General features: G+C 44.6%; 8 protein-coding genes and 1 pseudogene across 9 annotated transcripts; all 9 read left to right on the plus strand.

Moving 5' to 3' along the window:
• Positions 1–68: 68 nt before the first annotated feature.
• TEOVI_000208700 (Leucine Rich repeat, putative) lies at positions 69–1367 on the plus strand (the record flags this gene model as incomplete). Its single annotated transcript, XM_067225213.1, has 1 exon — positions 69–1367. The coding sequence occupies one exon, from the start codon at positions 69–71 to the stop codon at positions 1365–1367; it is 1299 nt and encodes a 432-aa protein (XP_067081314.1).
• A 455-nt stretch (positions 1368–1822) lies between these two features.
• Positions 1823–2230, plus strand: TEOVI_000208800 (uncharacterized protein; the record flags this gene model as incomplete). The annotated part of the gene is made up of 1 exon (XM_067225214.1): positions 1823–2230. One exon carries the CDS (start codon positions 1823–1825, stop codon positions 2228–2230), a length of 408 nt encoding a protein of 135 aa, XP_067081315.1.
• Positions 2231–3389: 1159 nt separating this feature from the next.
• On the plus strand, positions 3390–5300 carry TEOVI_000208900 (kinetoplastid-specific phospho-protein phosphatase, putative; the record flags this gene model as incomplete). Its single annotated transcript, XM_067225215.1, has 1 exon — positions 3390–5300. The coding sequence occupies one exon, from the start codon at positions 3390–3392 to the stop codon at positions 5298–5300; it is 1911 nt and encodes a 636-aa protein (XP_067081316.1).
• Positions 5301–9040: 3740 nt separating this feature from the next.
• TEOVI_000209000:pseudogene lies at positions 9041–10314 on the plus strand (annotated as a pseudogene). The gene is given in 2 exon segments: positions 9041–9256; positions 9259–10314. Coding segments are annotated over 2 exon segments (1272 nt in total).
• A 404-nt stretch (positions 10315–10718) lies between these two features.
• Positions 10719–11231, plus strand: TEOVI_000209100 (Nudix hydrolase 2, putative; the record flags this gene model as incomplete). The annotated part of the gene is made up of 1 exon (XM_067225216.1): positions 10719–11231. The coding sequence occupies one exon, from the start codon at positions 10719–10721 to the stop codon at positions 11229–11231; it is 513 nt and encodes a 170-aa protein (XP_067081317.1).
• Positions 11232–12554: 1323 nt separating this feature from the next.
• On the plus strand, positions 12555–14312 carry TEOVI_000209200 (uncharacterized protein; the record flags this gene model as incomplete). The annotated part of the gene is made up of 1 exon (XM_067225217.1): positions 12555–14312. The coding sequence occupies one exon, from the start codon at positions 12555–12557 to the stop codon at positions 14310–14312; it is 1758 nt and encodes a 585-aa protein (XP_067081318.1).
• A 632-nt stretch (positions 14313–14944) lies between these two features.
• TEOVI_000209300 (dihydrolipoamide branched chain transacylase, putative) lies at positions 14945–16264 on the plus strand (the record flags this gene model as incomplete). Its single annotated transcript, XM_067225218.1, has 1 exon — positions 14945–16264. The coding sequence occupies one exon, from the start codon at positions 14945–14947 to the stop codon at positions 16262–16264; it is 1320 nt and encodes a 439-aa protein (XP_067081319.1).
• Positions 16265–16878: 614 nt separating this feature from the next.
• On the plus strand, positions 16879–17709 carry TEOVI_000209400 (zinc finger protein family member, putative; the record flags this gene model as incomplete). The annotated part of the gene is made up of 1 exon (XM_067225219.1): positions 16879–17709. One exon carries the CDS (start codon positions 16879–16881, stop codon positions 17707–17709), a length of 831 nt encoding a protein of 276 aa, XP_067081320.1.
• A 707-nt stretch (positions 17710–18416) lies between these two features.
• On the plus strand, positions 18417–20861 carry TEOVI_000209500 (GTP-binding protein, putative; the record flags this gene model as incomplete). The annotated part of the gene is made up of 1 exon (XM_067225220.1): positions 18417–20861. The coding sequence occupies one exon, from the start codon at positions 18417–18419 to the stop codon at positions 20859–20861; it is 2445 nt and encodes an 814-aa protein (XP_067081321.1).
• Positions 20862–21072: the final 211 nt, after the last annotated feature.

A 21072-nucleotide genomic window follows, 5' to 3' on the forward strand; every position in this document is an offset into this window, starting at 1 on the left:
GTATTCGGCTCCTCCTCCAGCTAGTGTATACTGGTGAACTTTTCACGATTGATTGAGGTGCTGAAGCCATGGGACGGAGGAAGGAGAAGATCCCACCACCCGGGACGAACAAAGACCCGACAACAAATTTTTACTCGAGGAAGAAGTGGCGTATGGTTTTCCTTTCCAATGTTTTGGAGCTACAGGGAAAGAAGCTCATACCTCGGGGTATGCAAATCATTGGTAATGCGCTCATGAAGAACAGACACGTTGTGAAGTTGGAGTTAGCGCATAACGATATTGGTGACGCGGGCGCAATTACACTGGCGGAACTTCTGCGACGCAACGATACCATTCAACACCTGAACTTAGCACAAAATAAAGTAACAGATGTGGGTGGTATCGCTCTGGCGAGTGCTTTCATTCCCAATGTAAGTCCTAACGGGCAGGCGGGTTTGTGGAACCGCACGCTGTTTACACTTGTTTTGAGTGGGAATGAGATGGGTGATGCCACTTTACTTGCAATCAGCAAAGCAGCGGCATGTCACCGGGACCTCATGCGTGTTGATCTCAGTTGGAACAAAATTGGGCCGCTGGGAACAAAGTGCCTCGGGCGATCGATGCAACGAAACCCGAACTGTACGTACATTTTGATAGGGAATCAGATCGGGGATGAGGGGACAGAGCACCTCTGCGAAGCCCTAAAAAGATACTCCGGAAAGGGCACTTCTTCCCTCAATCTGTTACGAAATGACGTTCGTTATAGAGGTGCCAAAGCCGTTGGGCGCTTAATCGAAAATAATGAATATATTCTCGACGTAAGTTTGCATAGCAACACTCTTGGGTTGCGAGGCATGCAGGAGATCCGTCATCACTTGACCAGCGCGCCAAATCGCCTGAGGTCGCTTAATCTCTCAAATTGCATGCTTGGTGACAGCGGAGCTGAAGAACTTGCTTTACTGATTGATGCCGATTTACCAACTTTAGAGCGGCTTAGCGCTTCTGATAATGACCTAACTGATATTGGGGGTGTTGCCATTGTCAAGGCGCTTATGACCAATAATTCGTTGGTTGCCGTAAACTGTTCAGGCAACTCCTTTGGTGCCGAAACTGTAGAACTAACAATGAAGCTGGTTGAGAAGGCAAAGGTGCTCAAACAGCTGGACTTCACCAACTCAATTGAATCTAGTGATATGCGTCGGACTCTTGCATTTGCTGCAAGCGATGCTGATGGCCTCAGTATCGATGTGGGCGAAATGCAAGAGGATACTTATGAGGGTACTGTGCAACGCATTACTGAGCACATGCAGCTTACCCTCGACGCCGAGGCTGAGAGAGCAAAAAGCAGAAAAGGCAAGAAAAGGGGAAAGAAGGCTGCAAGCACTTAGATGTTTGGTTGCGCTTGCGTAGTCGAGCCCGATCTCAGTTGACATGCGGTATCACAACGGTAAGTGTACATTCGCCAAAATATTCATGTAGATAGGTGGGAGATAGGTGTTTTATATTCGCATGATGTGTGAAAGAAACGAGGAAGCACCCTTCGCAAGGGTTGGATGTATACGGTTGCATGTGTTGCCGTGTAGACATCGAACGTAGCATACTTGCGAGACAAAGCACAAGTATTCAGAGCCGTCCGTTTGTATATGCTAAAGATGTGAACAATTCAAAAACTACAACCGTAGCAACAACAGCATAGTTTTACCTTGTCGTCATTCTCCTTTCTTGCTTTGTCGTTTACGAATACGCATGAGCTTCCTACCAACTTTCCCCTTCCCTTTCTCCTGTTACCTCTAGCGGTGTTCCATCACCTCATTTACCAGCGTTGAAGCGCAGTGTTTCGAGAATGTCTGGAGTTGTTATAAAGAAGCCCAACCTGAAGCGCTTGCTGGCGGGGCAGAGAGAAGAACTTGCGTCATTCCAGCCACCTGTGCATCCGATTCCTGAATACCTTGGATCGCCACTTCCATATTTATCCAACCCATATCATATTCGCGGCACTCTTATGGCGGTTGAACAGGAACCGGAGCCCAATCATGAAGCCGATGGTGGGAAGCAACTGATGGCAGACATTATGAATGAAAGGGCGCGTATCTGCCTTGAGGTGGAGAAGACACTTGCGCTGACATGCAGGGTTCTTGATAAAGCAGCACAGAATGATGGTGAACTCACTGAATTGGCACGTGAGTCGCTTGCTAGGCTTACGGTTATGGGCGAGGACCTCTCCAACCGAATGATTACCTCCAGAGAGTAGAATATACATATCTGCATTGGAGAATAACAAGGGCGTTAGCGTATGGGGCGTAATTTATGCCTTGTAGCGCCCTATGTTCATTTGGTGGGGATCGCTTTATGTGCCTGAATAAAGATGATGCATCCAGAAGAAGTGTGAGGGCGGCAAAACAAAAAAAAAGGCGGTGGCATGAATCAAAACATGGCCGAGCGGAGTTGCATTTTATTCTCTCCTTCTCTCTGATGTGAATGTAGATGATATGACGGAAACTACCTCGTGTTCCATTTATGTATCTGTGGGCGGAGGATGAGGTTAGCGCCATGGGGTTTCTACCCTGCATATGTGTGCATGCTTTTATTAAGTGGACGGTTATGACATTCCCACATTTGGGGCTCGTGCAGTGAGGCGGCAACAAGTGAGTTCTCTCGCGCTACATGGGAGAAGGAAAGGAGGGGCGTAAGAACTAAAAAGCGGGTGAAACGTACAGTGCGAACGGGAGAGAAATGTGTTTTACTCTTCTTTTTATTTTCTCCCTTCCGATTCGGCACACTTTGTTAGAGGCGTAGCCACGGGTGATGCTGGTATTTTTGCTGTGACCATTATCCCACTTGTTGTTAAGGAGGAGAGGATTTAAAATGCCTTCCTCTTCGTCTTCTCTGCTTTTCCGTCTTACCTCCATGCAAATTTGATCGTGCCACTTTTTAAGGTGGTGTGGAATATCCTCAGCTGAAAACGATATGTTAGGTGAAACTCAGAACTTTCTTAGTAACACGTGTGTGTTTCATGTTTGAATGTTTTTTTTTTTTGAAAAAAAACCTTCGCCCTTTGTTATCCTCTTTTCTTTTTCTCCTATACTTTAATATTTCACCTTATCAGTCACCTTTCCGTCAGAGACTTGTGTGCGGTGTTGAATCGCACAACGTATACACTGAAACATTTTTGAGAGAACTAAGAGCGAGGTGTACATAGAAGAGAGGGGAGGAAGGGGAGGAAAAGAAAATTTTTTCTTAAAAAAAGGAAGAAGGATAGAGTGGCAAAGAACAAAATAATACAGACGCACACACGCAGACACACAAAGAGCAGGTGTATAGGGTAAAGCAAAGCACCATCAAAGGGGAAGCGTTCTGACTTTTTTCTTTTTTCTTTTTGTAGCAAATTACGTGTTGGAAAACACTGACCTATGGATCCACCTAATGTACCTCCCTCTCCTCAGGCCCCGCCGGACCTTTCGCCGCCCTCCGGAAGCCTTTCGTTCCGCGCTGACAACCTCGTCACGTTAGAAATGGTTCAGGCTGTAACCATAAACCGTGAAAAGTTGTCTGAATGGCATCACAAAATCCGCTCGAGGTTGTTTCCACTTGTCACTGGTTTCTTTGTGCGGTGCCGCGTGGAGGATTCAACGGATGGCAGAGCTTTATATAAAGTGGGACGCATTAAAACTCTTAAAACAGATTGGTCTGTAGAGCTTGATTTGCTAACAACAGATGAGATTCTTTCGGGACGTAGCAATACAAACTACGACTGCATCAGCAACGCAAAACTGACTGCAGGAGAGTTTAGCGCTTTTATATCGAAGGTACCACCAGAGTTGCTGTCTAATATTTCTAACACAGTGCATAAAATGGAGGAGCGGCTGCGCATGATGGAGACCATCATCTTAACGGAGCCGGCTTTCCACGGCAGACGCCGTGACGACCGGAGGCAACAGGAAGCACAACCCGCTCAGGCTGTCACGGGCCTACCTGATAAATATGTCTTCTCACAAAATGTGCTTTTGTGTGATGATGAGTTTTCAACCTTTCCAATGACTGTTACAATTGTTGATTTGCTACAGAATGCGGTCGGCCAAAAGGGAATGACGGAACCTGACACCCCGCGGGCAGGGATTTCCGCGATAACCGGACCGAAGTCTCGCGCGTTTGATGAGGCGGTAGCGAGTCATAGCACGATGCTGCAGCTTCAGGATGTACGGAATTACATAAATTCGCCAACACAACCACCAGTGGATGCGGCCCGACTTATCGAGATGATACGGCGCTCATCCAATGCGCAAAACACTTCATTTTCCTACGATAATCTCACGGAGTTCTGCAAACTTGTTATTTCCGTTTGTAGCCAATGTCGCGAGGTGGTGGCGAAGGAACCTTTATTCATCCGTCTCAAGTCGCCCGTAACAGTGTTCGGTGACATCCATGGCAACTTCGCTGATATGGCCTATTTCTTGGATAAAGTGGTGGCTTTTGATGATATTATGCTCAAGTATACCACTTCGCATCTTTTGTTCCTTGGCGACTATGTAGATCGTGGTGCCTTCTCGGTTGAGTGTGTCATGTACCTCTTTGCACTCAAAGTTATTAGCCCATCTAAGGTTACTCTACTGCGTGGTAACCATGAATCCCCTGAGGTAAATGGTGATATGGATGTGTATGGTTACAGCTCATTCAAATATCAATGCCTCGACAAGTTTGGAAGGGATCGTGGTATTGATGTGTGGGTTGCAGTGAATGAGGTGTTTCAGTTCCTCCCCGTTATAGCTGATATTGATAAGAAGATATTCTGCGTTCACGGCGGCTTGCCGCAGTATTCCGGGGGTGAGGACAAACGACTTGAGATTCTTTCTGATCCTTCTTTCCCTCGTATTCCGGTGGTTCAATGTACTGATCCCACAAATGTGGCACAGCGTATGATGGTGAATGACTTGTTGTGGTCCGATCCCGCACCGCCAAACCATCAACTTGATAAATATGGCTTCGGGCCAAACCCACGCGGACCTGATATCAAAACCTTCGGTTCTCGTGCAGTTGATATGTTTTGTGAGCGCTACAACTACCAATACATATTTCGTGCGCATCAAGAAAAGGCGGATGGTGTTCGGCTGTCAGATAATGCTCGCGTTGTGACGATATTTTCCACGTCTGACTATGCCGGCCACCAGAATGGTGCAGGTTGTATATTAGTGGCCAATGGTAAAATGCGCATGGCGATTAAAAAGCCCCACCGGCACGAGATGAAGGAAACGAAAGGACCGGTATCACCTCGCACGCTGTCGAAAAGCGTTCCAGGTATGATACCGCGTCTTAAGCGCATTTAACGTGTAGATGTAAGGGAAATGAAATGAAATGAAATGAAAGGAATTGAAATAAAAAAAAATGGAAGTGTGATGATGCTTGTGGGGTATGGGGTGTGGGGAGGGGGAAAAAATGTTAAGGAAATGTCGGTTTTAGTGAAAAAGAACAAACAACGAACTTGTGTAGGCAAGGGAAAGAAAAGGAGAGAAAAGGAAAGAAAAGGAGAGAAGAGAAAAGAAGGGACGATGCGGAAGGGAAGAAGGGATTCAGGAAAGAAATTGTTTGCAAAGTGTCAGGAGTGTCTATAATGGTAAATGTTTGAATAGGGTCGAGAGAGGAAACAGAAAAGGGAGGGAGGGAGGAGGAAAATAAATTAAAAAAAAAAGAAATGAGGGTACTTATTCCTTGTGTGTTTGCTACCGTTTTTCTGTTGGACGCCCATTCTGCATTTTTTCTCTGTTGTGTTGAGCTTTTGGTGACTTTAAATGCGTGCGTATTTGTGTGTGTTTGCGACGCATCATGCATTTAAACAGAGCAATAAATAGACATGATGAAGAAATTCCTTTTTTAAAGAAAAAGAAAAGAAAAGGAGGAAGATGTGACAGGAAGCAGACGGTGTTGTGCAGGGGATGTTTTACATGTGTGGCCTTCGTTTTATGGTTTTCTTTTTTCTTTTTTTTCTTTTTTTTCTTTTTTTTCTTTTTATCTTATTATTATTATTATTGTTATTTCCCTCAGTGAGCTGGCGTCCACATGTGGTCGTGTTCAGTTTGTTTTCGTTTCTCCTTTCTTTTTTTTAAATTTGTGAGGCATATCCTATATATATATATATTTTTTTTTTTTAATAATTTATTTATTTTGTGAGAGCGTCCACCTCTCGCGCTGTCTCTGTTTTGTTTTTTTTTTTTTCCTCCGAGTTAGATATACCTGAAATATTCCAGCGATTTCCTTCCGCGTATGGTTTCAATTGTGTTGTCTACTCGGGGTGTATATAAAGAGAGAACTAAAAGAAAAAAAAAGACCAATAAGAAAGAACCCGGAAGCGAAAGCAAAAACAATTTCCTTTTTTTTCTTTAAAAAAGAAGAAGAAAAGTTTGTAAAAAACAGGAAAAACGAAAGAAGAAAAAACAAAAACAACAACAACAAACAACAACAAAGAAACGAAGTCAATAAGATAATGAGTCAAGTAGAAGAGGTTGGGGAAAGAAGGAGGATGTTAAACATGAGGAAAGTAGATGCAAAAGTTAAAAAAATAAATATAAAAAGAAGCCCTCCCCCCCCAAATAAAAAAATAAATAATAAATAAAAAAGGCGTGGGGATGGGAAAGAGAAGGAGAGAGAAAGAGGGGGAGGGGCACATATTAACGCATTATGTTGTGTAGCACAAACACAAACAAGCATACATCTGTTTATATTTATATTTATTTATATATAAACATACGTAACGTATTCATATATTCACATTGATATGTATATTTTGACGAGTGAATGTGTGAGCAAACAAATCGAGCACAATAAATAAAACAGATAAAATAAAATAGAATAAAAAACAAGCAAGCAAACAAACAAAAAACAAACAAACTGCAAAACATTATACAAATCACATTCAGATCAGATCAGATCAGGAAAGACGGAAGGCAGAAGGCAGAAGAAAGTTGGGTTTGTGCTGGAGAATATTTTTATTATAAAAAGGGGACGAAACAAATATTTTTTCCCCCTTTTTTTTAAAAAAAGAAAGAGAAGGAAAAACACGAGAGAGGAATAAAGTTAATGCTGAAAGAAGGGACAGACATGTGAATGAATGCAATGAAAGATAAACAAAAAAAAAGAGGCAATCGGTAGAGACAGCGAAAAAGGAAGAAAAAAAAAGGCATCAGAGAATTGAGCAAACAAGTACATAAAAGGAAGGAGGGAGGTTCAAAACGAATTTAAAAGCGAAAGACAAAAAAACAACAACAACAACAACATCAAAACAACAGCACCAACTAAAATTAAATCCAATGCAAACAAATGCAAAATATTTATTGAAGAAATTATACGGCGCTGTCGGCTTAGGGAGAAGGATACGAAAACGAAAGGTAAGTTTGAGTTCTGTCACTAAATCAAATAAACCCTCGTATGTTTCGTTTGGGGTGGTGACGCTGCCTTCATCTTTTTCTTTTAGTTGTTTTTTTCTTTTTATTTTCCCCCCTTCTGAAAATGTAAAAAAATTACTACTTTTTTTTGTTTGTGTTTAGCCTTGGCGAACGCCGCGTAAAATAGGAAGTTTATCTTTTTCATCCTTTTCGGGCTCTACAACCTTCAATTATTGTCACTTTCTTTCTTTATTGCTTTATCAGCACTTTCACTATTATTTCAGTAACTTGTTCCCGTCCCTGCTTTCGCTCTTTTTTTTTTTTAATAAAAATATTTGTTTCCATCTTTCTTCGTACTTTCCCCCTCTTTTTCCTTTCTCCTTTCCTTTTTTCCTTTTTTTTTTGTATTTCCCCCTTTTCTTCTTTTCATCTCCCTTATTGTGTCCACTGAGGAAAGAGCCCTTTTCCCCCCTTTTTCCCCACTCTATTGTTTACAAGTCTTTCGATTCTATGATGACCGAAGAAAAGGAAAAAATTATTTTTGCTTTTGATGTAGTTTTTTCTTTTTCTTTTTCATATCATATCATTTCTTTTTTTTCCCCCTCTCCTTACCCGTTGGAGAGCTTACAGTATTACCTGTGGTGACTGCTGCTTCTCAATCTTCTTCCATCTTTCTTTCTCTTTCTCTTTCTCTTTCTTTTTCTTTTTTATTTATTTACTGTTTCCCTCGCTCTTTTTTTTTTCGTTTCTTTTCTCTGTTATTGTGGTGTATCTCCGTCTGTTCTTCCCTCTTGTTTACATGAAACTTGAGAGATGATGTCCCCCTTTTTTCGGGTAGCGGCCATTCAAAGTTGCTCCATATGCACTGGTTGCCTTTATTCAATATTTCCATTGCAAATATTCTCCTTCAGATTCCTTATATGTTATTTGCGTTTCATTCTTCATCCTTCGCTGTATTCTTCGCCCCTTTCCTTCCTTTTTCTCCCTTTACTTTTTTTATTTTTTTATTTTTTAAAAAATATATTTTATCTCATTCAGGTTGTGCCGCTCAAAAACAAATTAAAGTGAAAAGGTGGATTGGTAGTGCTTTTATCGTTTTGTAGTAATAGTAAGTAATAGTAATAATAATTATTATTTACACTGTTTTTTTTGTTATTGTTGTTACTGTAGCTATCTCCTCACCTGACTATTTACGTTATTGTGTGACAGTTTAGGTGTACTTTTTTTTTTTTGTGTGTGTGTGTGTGTTTTTTTTTTTGTTTTCGTGTTGCATTAATTTTTTCCCCCTCGTATTCGTTTGCTAATTCATTTTAATTAGTTATGTCGCCTCTCGTATCGTCCTTAACATCTGGACGCGCTCTTCTTTTGACACCATTTTGTCATCAGCGTATCGCAGTGCCGGATGTGAAACCCACGCGTCAAGTCATGCGGGAAGTTCTTCCGCAGGGTCGTGTGAATGATCGGGACAATGAATTAACTGTTTTTCTTCAGCAACTGCCAGCACGTTGTGATAAGGCAAAACAGGATTTACTTCAAGCGCAAAGGGCGAGTAAATATTACAGAACCCGCTACGGAAGAGGTTTGGAAATGCGGAGGCGACAATATCAGCAGCTGCTGAACTTATCCGATGCGGAACTGCAAATGTGGGCGCGGTCTCGATTACGTCCGGTACGCAACCCGATGAAGCCATGTTAATTAATGAAAGCCGTTTTCTTTCTTTCTTTTTTCCTCAATTGCTTGAGACATACTGGTTTATAAGTTTAACCCATACAGTTTCAGGCGGTATGAACCGTGAAGGATACGACTCTCTCTCCCCCTTTTTTTTTCTGCCTTCCAACTGCCGGCACGTTGATGTGTATATTCGCTTGCTGTTGTTTGACGCATGTCTTTTTTTTTTTCCTTTTGTTACTCTACCTACTTTACTTCATTGTTTTCTTGTTTTTTGTTTTATTTTGTACACCCCAACTTTATATTTAGCATAGATCCACTTCTGATGTTTTCATATTCGTTCAAGGCGCGGCTACTAATGCCTAAATTAGTATTTGTGGTGCGCAACACATCACCCGATCAGCAGAAGGAGGAGCTGGCGGAAACTGCATGTCATCGTAAAGCAACTGCAAATGATATTAATGAGGGCGATATTGTTGCTTCAACTGCACAAATACCAGAGACTCCGGTACATTTCCCCTCATTTCACCTATCAGTTTTACCGCCCACAAGTGGTATTCACAGATCAGATGTGCGAGCGCTGCTTGTGGAACATGTTAAAGACGATTTTCGGCATCATGTGGTGAATTCATGGGCACAAGCCGCACCACGTCAAGTTGTTATTATTGGTTGCCAAAGTACTGCTTACCTCCGGCGGTTGCTCTCAATGGGGGATGAGTACAGTTTTCTCATTATGGACCGCATGTTATCGAGGTTATTAACAGCTGCCGAGTCATTAGTGCCGGAGTTTGGCCCACGCACGCAATTTGTTCGTAGTGATGCCTTTTTTTTGTTACAACAACTTTTGCCACCATCCGTAGCGGACACATGTGTTGTTCCCATGCCAGTACCCTTTTGGTCGGAGCAGAGCAGCCATCAACGGCTTGTGACGCGTGATTTCTTTTGCGTTATTCATCGGATACTGAAAGAGCGGGAGTCGCCTACGGACCCGCGTGGTTTCGTAACATTTACTGATGCCGTTCCTCTTGCTGAGTTTATGATGGAACAATTAATGGAGAGTCGGCTCATTGTGCCGTGGGTGCGTAAAAATCCTGCAGAGACGTATGGGCGGTGGCTGCCGCTGGTGAGTGAAGGGGTTAACGATGAATTTAGCGCTCAACGGCGACTGGAGGGCTTAACTGCGCTCGCAGCATCAAAAAGTGGCCCGACATCGCCCCAAGCCGATGCAGTCATTCAGTCACTTGAATATAAGCGGCGTTATTATCGAGCGCTTTCATTTCCAGCGGAGGGGTGAGTGACATTAATACACATGCGGCGCAATGGTACCTCTTTACATGATGATTTACGTGCGCAAACCTCAAAACAAATTCCCACTTAACGCTCGTATGCATGTAGGTAATTGCTGCATTACGGCTGCGGGCGGTGCCACTTGTGCAGTTGCACCATGTCTTTCCACCGGCTATTCTTGCCAATGACTCACTTTTTTGCGTATTATACCTCCTTCTATTTTTTACTTCTATCCTTTTCCATTCATTTGTCTGCAATTTATTATTACCATCAATATTATTTGTTATTTCTTTTACTTGTATAATAATTATGATTACGGTTATTTTTTTTTTTTTTCGCCCTCCGTATCCCCTTCCTCCGTTTGATGCGCACATTCGCGCTTCTTCAGATTGTTTTTTAAAGGGCGTGCTGATGTACCGAAAAAATGTATGTGTGGTAATATTCAACGAAGATCTTAACTTTCTCGCCTGCCAGCGAATTCATGAGGATAAGTTCCAATTTGTACAGGGCGGTGTTGAGGAAGGGGATGCCGATATTATTCGAGCAGCATATCGTGAAGTGCATGAGGAGGTCGGACTTTTTCCAGAGGATTTACGACTTATTGGTGAAATTATGCCGCCAAGTGGGGATCCACACGAGTTTCGTTACATACTCCATGAAGGTGCAAATTTGCGTCATTTTGGATACGTGGGCCAACAGCAACGACTTTTTTTATTTTACACGCCCTCCAGCACTATTCAAAGGGTCCGTTTAGTGCCACCAAAGGGAAGTGTTGCAAAGCAGGAGTTCTCCCATGTGGAATGGCTGCCGATTGATGAGATAATCGAACGTTGCCCGAAAGAAAAGCAACATATTTTTGTTGCGGTATCGAAGGTGGCGATCCCCATGGCTAAGGCATTTTTGAAAACAAGGTCTTCCATATAATTTCTCTCTCTCTTCAAACTGTCCATGCTGTTACTTGAATTTTATACGGAAAGGGAGAAGGAAGGTGAGGGAAGGGGGAAGGAGAGAGGAGAGAGATACGCATAAACACATACACATACGCAAATGTACGTATTCATATACATACATGTATATACATGCAGAGTTGATGTTGAGGGTTTCTGCTCTGTTCTTTCAGGTGTTCTATAATACATTTCGTACGGCAGTGACTGAAGGGGGGAAGAGGTGTTGGAAGATTATTGAGGCACGACTCTTTTTTTTAATTTTTTTTTTGTGTGTGTTGTTTTTGTAAGTGAATGTTGGTGACGATGCCCGTCCCATAGATGCGGTCGTGTAATACAGGCTCGTGCAGTGGAGTGACTTTATTAAGAAGGGGGGGGGAGAAAGTATTGGATCCGGTTAGTGCTCATTTACGGAATGAGTGTGTGTGTGAAATTATTTATTCTTGTCGTAAGTTGGGAAATAATGCGAAGCGTTGCGATATATGGAGAGGAAAATTTGTATTTTCTGCATTTTTGTCGACTGGGAACCGTAACATGATTGGATTGTTGTTGATAAATTGTCGCATGTTGGAAAGGAAGAAAAGAGAAAGTTTGCGTGTGGGTGTTCGATGTGCGGGGGAAACTTTGGGATCATGAAAAATTTTGTGTGAGGTTTACCTTAAAGATGCATGGCGCACACTCCAATAAGAGGGGCACAAGTGCTGACTCATCGTGAGTTGCCCATTTGAGGCTGCTTCGGTGTTTGGACGCACGAACTAATCTGTTTTTTTTTCTTATTACTTTCTTTTTTTTTTTCTCTTTTTCTTGTTTCAATCATGACTCAGTAAAGATGACTTTTTAGTGCATTTGTCTCTACTTGCACTGGCGGCCTCCATTGCATAAGACAATTTAGGTGTGTCTTTGCAATTTGTTTGTTTTTATGATTGTTTGATTCCTCAAGTGTTTATTTTTGTTGCACTTCAATTTTTTTCTTCCTCTGGTTTTGTGTTGCTGATGTTTTGAATGTTTGCGGTTGGACCCGTCGACGTGTCTTTCCCTTCCAGAGGCACAGCGTTTGTTCATAGGGTTCTTTTTGATATGATTCTTATGACTCTCGTTGTTTAAGTTTCTGGTGTGCGGTTTCGGTGTTTTTTTTCTTCTTTTTTCCTTCTCCTAATCATGTTGTTGTTCGTTCCCGCCTTGTTATGCATATTCACATGTTCTTAAATGTATGTTTTGCCCTTGTCACGGGTTCTTACTAATTCCTTTGGTGTGTTGCGTTCTCACCTTTAGTTATAGGGACCAAAAAAAAAAAGAAGAAAAAATGGTGACGCTGCGCTATTTACGCAGTAAAGAAGAAGCAGAGGCGCGACGTGCGCGCTTAGAAGAGGCGCGTCGTATTGCCAATCAAATTGGCGTGCAGCGGGCCCGGACGTACGCCGCTCAGAAGCGTGAACAGGCCCGTTGCATTATGAAGGACCTGCGCACGCAATGGCTGTTAGAGCGGCAACGTGAGTCTGATCTTATTGATCGTATGCTTTATGAAGCACATGCGCGGCAGGGTGAAGGCATGAAAGGGGCTGCTAACTTGGAGGCACACCAGCACGAACAGGCAATTAATGAACTTAGTGCATGGGGAGCTGAATATGCACTGGAGAGGGAAAGACACAAATTAGCACTGGAAAAGGCATCTGTTACCCGGGCCCTCCAACAGGAACCACAGCGACGCATTATAGAGCGCAAAAAAGCTGTGCGTGCAGCTGAAGAGGCTCGTGCAAAAGTTATCGTTTCAAAGCGGGAGAAACGCTCCGTGCCTGGTTTCACTGGTGATGATGTTGCTCGCCCGTCACCTCTTGCGGGAGCATACCCTCAAACCATGCCAACACGTTTGCGTAAGGGGAAAACGCGTATGGAACAGCCAACAAATACTGTTGAGTGGCCAGCACGCGAGGATATTGTTGAAGACGCCGCTGCTGCTGCCGCTCACTACCTTGAGGAACGACAGCGCGCGATTGAGTCGAATCATGAGTCGGTGGAACGAAAGCGGCGGGAGGCAGCGGAGCGAGCGGCGTCGTTGAAGCGAAAACAGGAGGAGGAGGCCAAACATGCGGAGGAGGAAATGCGGCGTCGAGAGAAAAACTTGTTAGCTTTAAAGCAGCATGCTACTGAGGGGCCCAGGACAGAAGAGGTGTGTACTCGGATGCAAGACACTCGGCGATCGGTTGCACTTAAATCAAAAGGGGAAGCGGAATTTGAGGCAATATTCCTTCGTGATACGCTAGGCACTGAGGCTAAGCCGAGACAACTTGAAGACTCAGTCTCCTTCAATACATTCGAGCGGTTGCTGCAGCTTTCAACGATATCCTCTCTCCTTCCCACGGATGCGGATATTGTTGCGCAGTTGCCGACAACATCTCTGTGCGTATTTGCTGATGAGGATCCTGAGCAAAGTGGTGAACTTTCTTCCGGTTTTCATGCAACAAAGAGAGATAGCGGGGACCATGTTTTAAGGGCAGCTGCAGCTACTGATGATGTGGAAGTTGAGTCGCATGCCGTGACTCCAACAAGCGGAGGGGAACCACCGTTACTTCATCCCTTAAAGGCGTCAGAAGAAGTTCCACCCCATCCAACATCCATTTGTGATCACAGCGTATGTGATGATGACAACAGCAGCACTCACACGGGTTCCACCGATAGCACAAACAAAATAGAGGAGAGAAGTGAGCGGCGTGAGCAATTTCTCACTAACCTCAAGTTACTGCAAGCGAGGTTGGAACGAGCGATGGGTGAAGTGCCCCCATCAAACAATCCTCAAGGCCCTCCATCTCAAACTAATGTAACTGTTAGTTCCATGAGTTCTATCAGCACTCCACCACGACGCGAGGGAGGCGGCGGTGATTTCCCCAGCGAGGACTACAAAAATATGTCTAGCGAAGGCACCAGTGATGTGAGTTTCAAGAGTCGTGACGCCGGTTTCAGTTCCGCGTCTTCCGCCTACACACGAACTCACCCGACCATGACTGCAGAGCAGCTGAAGGCAGCACTTTTAAGAATGAAGTTGCGACTGCACTCAGAGTTATAGAAAAAAACAGAAAAAAATACACAAGGAGGTGGAGTTGGGAGGCGTCGAAAGTTTCTGTTAGTTGACGACGGATAATTTGTTCTCCCTCTCTCTCTCTGTGTATGTGTGTGTGTGTGTGTGCATATTGGATAAGGTATTTTCCTACCATTATCCAGGCCGTACAAATACCTTCCATGCACATGTTATTTCTTAGTATTTTTCTCGCATAGAATTAGGTCACCATATTACATGCAATTACATATTGTGTAGACGATATATCCAAACGTAGATGTCACTAATGATAGGGGGAGGAGTCGATCATCGGTGCAGTCGTTTTGTTTATTCGAAATGTTTCTTTTTTTTTCTTTTCTATTTTCTCTTCACTTCTCCTTCTTCTTTTTTTTTTTTGATGAGGGTGTGCGCCATCATGGACCGCTGTCACTCTAAAAGTAGGTCGATGACTCTGTGTTCAGTTTGTGTTTTGTTATATCCTGACTCATATGAATCTATCATTATGTGTCACATTTTTTTTTTGTATGTTTCTCTTTTCTTTTTTTTTTTCTACCTTTTTTCATATTATTAACGCTGGTGTGCGGATGTGTTATTTTCCGTATGGCTGCACTGTTTTGATAGCAAGTTTTTGAAGACTTCAGATGAGATCGTTTATGTACATGTGCCGTCAGGTTCAGGGTGCGCGCTTCATTCAAATCACTCGCTCACGATGCGGGCGCACGATTCCATACAAATTGGCTGATATTGGTGAAGGCATCAAAGAGGTTGAAGTTGTGACTCTCTACGTGAAACCCGGTGACAGGATTGGGGAATTTGAGAAAATATGTGAGGTGCAAAGTGACAAGGCAACAGTGGAGATTACCTCCAGGTATGCTGGTGTGATTACTACCGTCCACATCGAAGCTGGAGAAAAGGCACACGTTGGTGAGCCCATTGTTGATATTGAGGTTAATGATACGGATGAAACTCAAAAGCCTTCGTGTGGTACTGTTGATTGCAATGTAAGTGACCAATTTAACAATGGAGGAGTGCCTGTGGCGGAAGAAGGCGATTCGTGTGCAGCTGATTGTACTACAGAAATTTCCAAGGATTTTACAAAAGTTTTGGCCACACCGGCGGTGAGGGAATTCGCTCGCAGCCGCGGAGTGAATATTACAGATGTGAAGGGCACAGGTAAAGATGGACGTGTGCTTCGGGAGGATGTTCTTTCATATGCTGGAAAGTCTTGCTATAATGACGATGTTGTGGTGAGACTTGATACCGGTCTTAGGAAGGCCATGGTTTCAAGCATGACGAAGGCGGGAAGTGTTCCCAGTTTTACGGCTTGTGATGAGGTAGAGGTGTCGCAGCTTTTAAACTTTCAGCATATTCTACGCGATGCATTGAATTCATCAAGTGAAGGTGTACGTGATGGGAGCAAGGTGTCGCTCATGCCTCTTTTCATCAAAGCTGCCTCACAGTCGCTATTGCAATACCCAGAATTAAATGCACATGTTTCTTCAGAGTGCGATAAACTTTTTGTGAAGAAGGCGCATCATATTGGTTTTGCGATGGACACACCGAAAGGTCTCGTTGTCCCCGTTGTGCGAGATGTTCAGCAGAAAAGTGTGGCTGAACTTGTGCACGAAGTGAATGAGTTAGTGACATTGGGCCGTAAGAGTCAAATACCTCCCGACCGCATGAAGGACGGCACTTTTACGTTGAGCAACATCGGCCCCATTGGAGCAATATATGCCACGCCGATGCTTAATCCACCTCAAGTTGCAATTGGTGCCATTGGACGAATACAACAGTTACCCCGCTTTGACGCGAGTGGAAATGTTGTAAGGGCAAATATCCTCGCAATGTCATGGACAGCTGACCACCGTGTTATTGACGGGGCGACACTCGTGCGATTCAGTAATGCATTTAAGCGTTGCCTCGAGTCTCCCGGTTTGTTGATTGCGGGCGAGGTGGCGTGAACCCAACATATCGGAAGCACACGGTACTACTGAGGAGGGGGAGTGGAGGGAAGTGTTTTGTATCTCAGACCCAAAGACTTATTATTACTATTATTATTTTTTTGTTTCACATTGTCGCATTGTGGCAAAATCTTTACGTGGGACTGGTGATCGTTTCTGTATCATCTTTACACCGTTTTCTTTTTGTTTCTTCCTTTTTTTTTTCGGGTTTTGACTTAACGTTTCACTGCATTGTTTGAGAGTTTTTGTTTTATTTTTATTCTCTCTCTATTTAGCTGCAAAACACGTTATGCACGGTCCTCGTTGTGCGTCGTATGTTTATGTGAAGATATTCGTACGCCTCCTGTATGGAGTGGCACGAATATCGGAATATCGACACCTGCCCTTTTTCTCTCAGTACAACAGTCACTACTATGTCGCTTTGCCTGTTACGGTGTTCACTTTCATTCCGTCATTTAATTTACCTACTTTAAACAGTTGCCATCACTGTGCTGCTCCTTTGTTTTGATCACATGTATACACGCATTCATGCATTTATTGTTAAAATTATTTACATTGTGAAGGGCGTACAAAAGGAAAGAGGTTACCTTTCGGCTCAGTGACAAAGAAAGGTGATGGAAGAGGGCGGTGAAGGACCTTTTGTCATCACGCACGCAGACGGTGTGGAAAACCCCACATTTGTAACGGTTCAGGCGACTGATGGACAGGAGATGGAGCGTCAGCCGCAGGGATTTGAACCCGAGAATGTGAAGGATGATGTTGTTGGACTCATCCCCCTGTGCGTACGACACGCTGAAGGACCGCAAATAAATACCGCTGTTTTCGGTTATGACATAGCACAAATGCAGAAGCGCCCATGGGATGAACCCACGGCAAACCTTAGGGATTATTTTAACTACGGTTTCAACGAGAGCAGTTGGAGGTTGTACTGCTCTATGCAAGCTGAGGGCGAAAGTTCTCTGCTGGCCAAGGCCAACACATTTCTGAGAAAGTTGAACACATCAGCGATGAAAGGCGGTGCTGACGAAGCGATGGGTGGAGAGCCAACTCCGTATTACATGCCACCAACACACCCACAAGGCTCTTCCCACACTTACTATGGTGGCCAGAGAGATGGTTTTCACAATTCAAGGGGCGTCTGTCAGCGTTTCTTGGAGGGTCGCTGTGGGAAGGGAGATCAATGCAATTATTCTCATGTTTACGGCGGAATGTGCGCACCCCCTGCGATGCATCACCATCATCATCATCATCACCATCATCATCATCACCACCACCGGCAGCCGCCGTATGTTTTACCCAACTTTGGAGGAGACCCCGGCGTGCTTCCGCATGTGGGAACGCCTGTGACTGGAGTATTGGATCCGAATACACCAGCACCTCCTTATGGAGCAGTGCCACCACCACCACCACCACAACAACAACAACAACACTCTGAGGACACGTAACCGCCAGTTTACTTGAGTTAGAGGAACTCGTGTAAACGCGAGGGGATATACATTTGTGTTCTCACACAGTGGCAACACTAACCAATAACTGCCTTGACTGTTGTGGCGAGGGTTGTTTTTGTGCATTTATTACTACTTTCATTTATTACCGTGGCTGAATGGTGGAAGTCGGTGGACATGATATGAGAAGCAGTTGTAGGCTCAGTGTACGTCTTGTTATGGTGTGAAAGGGAGTGGAAATAATAAAATGAAGAAAAGTTTGGGGCAACTGTTGTTTCGTTATCACCCGCGTTGCGCTGTTTTGTGTAACCTTCATGCCGATTCGTTCCCTGTTTTCTTTGCCACATTCTGTGTCCCTTAATTTTCCCTTGGGTGCTTGCACGTCATTTATATCTGGGGCCTTGCCATACCGTCGGGGAAAACTCTTAAACCTTTTTGTTTTCTGTTTATCTCCTTTACCTGGTTGATCTGCCCTGTTGCTTTTCGTATTATCTTCTTGGAAACGCCTTGGCACCAGTCTTTTTGTTTTTTTTTCAAAAACAGGGCTCCTCGAGGAAGAAAAGTGTGGGGAGGCGTAGGATATTAGTGGCAGAAAGCCACAGTAAAAAAAAACAAATAAACAAAGTGGTGTAAAGGGGAAAGAAAAAGGGGAAAGCGAACGAGAAGGACCTCGGGTTTAGCAGTTGCATTTAAGGAGAACAGAGAAGATGCAATCGTTGGGGAGGAGCATTCAGCGCTCCAAGCAGGCGGCTAAGCGCAGCAGCCGCACGAAATACCGGCAAATGATGGAGGCTGAGCGTAACGCCGCTATGGTTCGTGAGATGGAAGAACAAGAACACCAGCGACGCAAGGGTGCCCCCCTGAAGTCCATATGGGAGACAAATAACCTTGAGGAGTTCCTGTTGATTGCTGACGCACAAGAAAAGGGCTACGAAGCCGCGCGGGATCTTCATCTTGTCGTTGACGGAACACCACATGTTGTGACAAATGACAAAGTGTTGCCTCTGAGTGATGACAGAGTGGATTGGTTGAAAATAAGCGAACTACTGACTATTCCCCGCAGGCCGCAGTGGAGTTATGACATGACCGCACAGGAGGTGCAATCCCTGGAGGCCTCCGCCTTTTTTGAGTGGCGGCGGCGGCTTGCAAAGTTGGAGGAAAAGCACAAAGTTGTTATGACACCGTACGAAAAGAACTTGGAGGTCTGGCGGCAGTTGTGGCGCGTAACGGAGCGGGCGGATATCGTTCTAATGATTCTTGATGCAAGGAATCCCCTAGTGTTTCGTTGCGCTGACTTTGAATTAAGTGTTAGAGAAACTATGGGTAAGGCAGGTAAACCTAAGGAGGTTGTATTCCTTCTCAACAAGTCTGATCTTCTAACCGAGGAACAACGTCGTGTGTGGGCGGACTATTTCACAGAGCGTGGGGAGGCGTTCATTTTTTTCTCCGCCACACCATCTGATAGTAAGAAAAAGGAGTCAGTACATTGTGCTGGTGTCGATGGGGAAAGTGAACATGATGGTTCGGAGGGTGTAGCGAGTGACCACATGACCGGCAGCGCTGGCATTGGGGCGGAGCGAGAAGTGACCACGCTTGGAAATGATGAGGATGAAGATTTATTCAGCGTTGACAATGAAAAGGACTTCTCCAAGCTTATGCGAAACAAAAAGGAGAAAAGGCGTCATAACAAGAAGTCCCTTCGTGCCCCAGTGGTAGTAGCAAATCCATATCAACTTATTCATCAGCGGAAGGTCTGTAAGGAGCAGTTAATCCTTCGGAAACAGCAACCCCAGAATCTGAACCGCCCACCTCAGCCACTGACAGCAGATGAGAAGGCGAGGGATGACCGTGTGTCAAAACTCTCCTCACTTGATCCATGGGCAGTGTTGGATCCGGAGCAGCTTCTGGACCGCCTCGCCATGTGGCGCAAGTCATGTAGCATCACCGATACAGAGACGCCATTGATGGTTGGTCTTGTTGGTTACCCCAATGTTGGGAAATCGTCCACAATTAATGCCATATTAGGTTGCAAAAAGGTTGTTGTGAGTGCCACACCAGGCAAAACGAAGCACTTCCAGACGCTTGTTATTCCCAATGAGCGGCGCGTTGCGCTGTGTGACTGTCCTGGCCTTGTGTTTCCCTCGTTTGCCTCTACCCGGGCTCAGATGGTATGCGATGGGATACTTCCCATAGATACTGCAACCGATGTGGAAGCGGCCATTGCCATTTTGTGCCAGCGGATCCCACGACAGGTACTTGAGCAGCAGTTTAACGTGTCATTGAGAGCGGGTGATGACAGGGATGAGAGCCACTCGTTGATGGAACGGCTCCTGAATGCCGTGGCCCGCCGTCGCGGTTATTTGGGGGCGCACGATCGGCCAAACAGGTCCCGTGCGGGACGTGATATACTGAAGTTATATGTGGACGGTGTTCTTCTTTACGTGGAGCCACCACCCAGCTACCACCCTCGCGTGAGTGACATAGCTGCTTATGTGTCCCAATACAAAGGAAAAGAAGGTGTTATAGTTGACAAAAGCAAAAGGGACTCTAACCACTCAGTTACGGAGGCGGATTTGGATGGCGCGTCAGAAGGTGATGGGGACGAGTGGGAAGACGCAAGCAGCTGCGCAAGTGATCTGGATGATTATGACGCGGAAGCATGGGAGGCACTTGACCGTGCGGCGGCCGACCGTGCTCTTAGCGATGCTGACAGCGTTGGAAGTCGCGACCTGGAAGGTGATAATGGCGTAGCGGATATGGCGGTGCCGAAGTTCTACGTCCGACCAAAAGGGGCATGTGGGACCCTTACACGACAGGAAGCCCTCAACGCTGAAGCCAACGTGAAACGTATTCTAATGGGGATGAAAAATGCAGCTCGGAGGCGGCGACGCACCAATCATCAGCTTGATCCTGCGGATGATGTTTTCATCAATGCTGAGGGTGAAGTAGAACTCATCATTGATGATGACGACGGGATCGTTGAGATCGGAGGTGCGTCGCCTTGTGGCAAAGGAGGGAGTTCGCCTCGCGCGGTGCAAGCCGTGGAGAATACGAAGAAAATGTCTAAGCGACAAATGCGTCGTGAGTTGAAGCGGTCCGGTGCTGGTCCTGTTAACCCCACCACCCGCAGGCAGGTTGTTCAAGGTTACTAAGTAGCGATAAAGTGTGAAAGTTTTTTAAATTTTATGCGATTAATTTTATAGTTATTGGCTTGTTCCGGTATTGGTGTGCGGGAATGCATGTGCTTCTCTACCTAATGCTCAGTGTGAGAAAAATCAGTATTTTGAAAAAAAAAAAGGTGTACACTCCCCTTTATACTCCTACTTTTGTCTATATTTTTGTAAAGTCATTTCTTACGTAGGT

The sequence above is a fragment of the Trypanosoma equiperdum genome (genome assembly GCF_001457755.1).
Source record: "Trypanosoma equiperdum strain OVI genome assembly, contig: ctg_491, whole genome shotgun sequence".
Taxonomy (NCBI): Eukaryota; Euglenozoa; class Kinetoplastea; order Trypanosomatida; family Trypanosomatidae; genus Trypanosoma; species Trypanosoma equiperdum.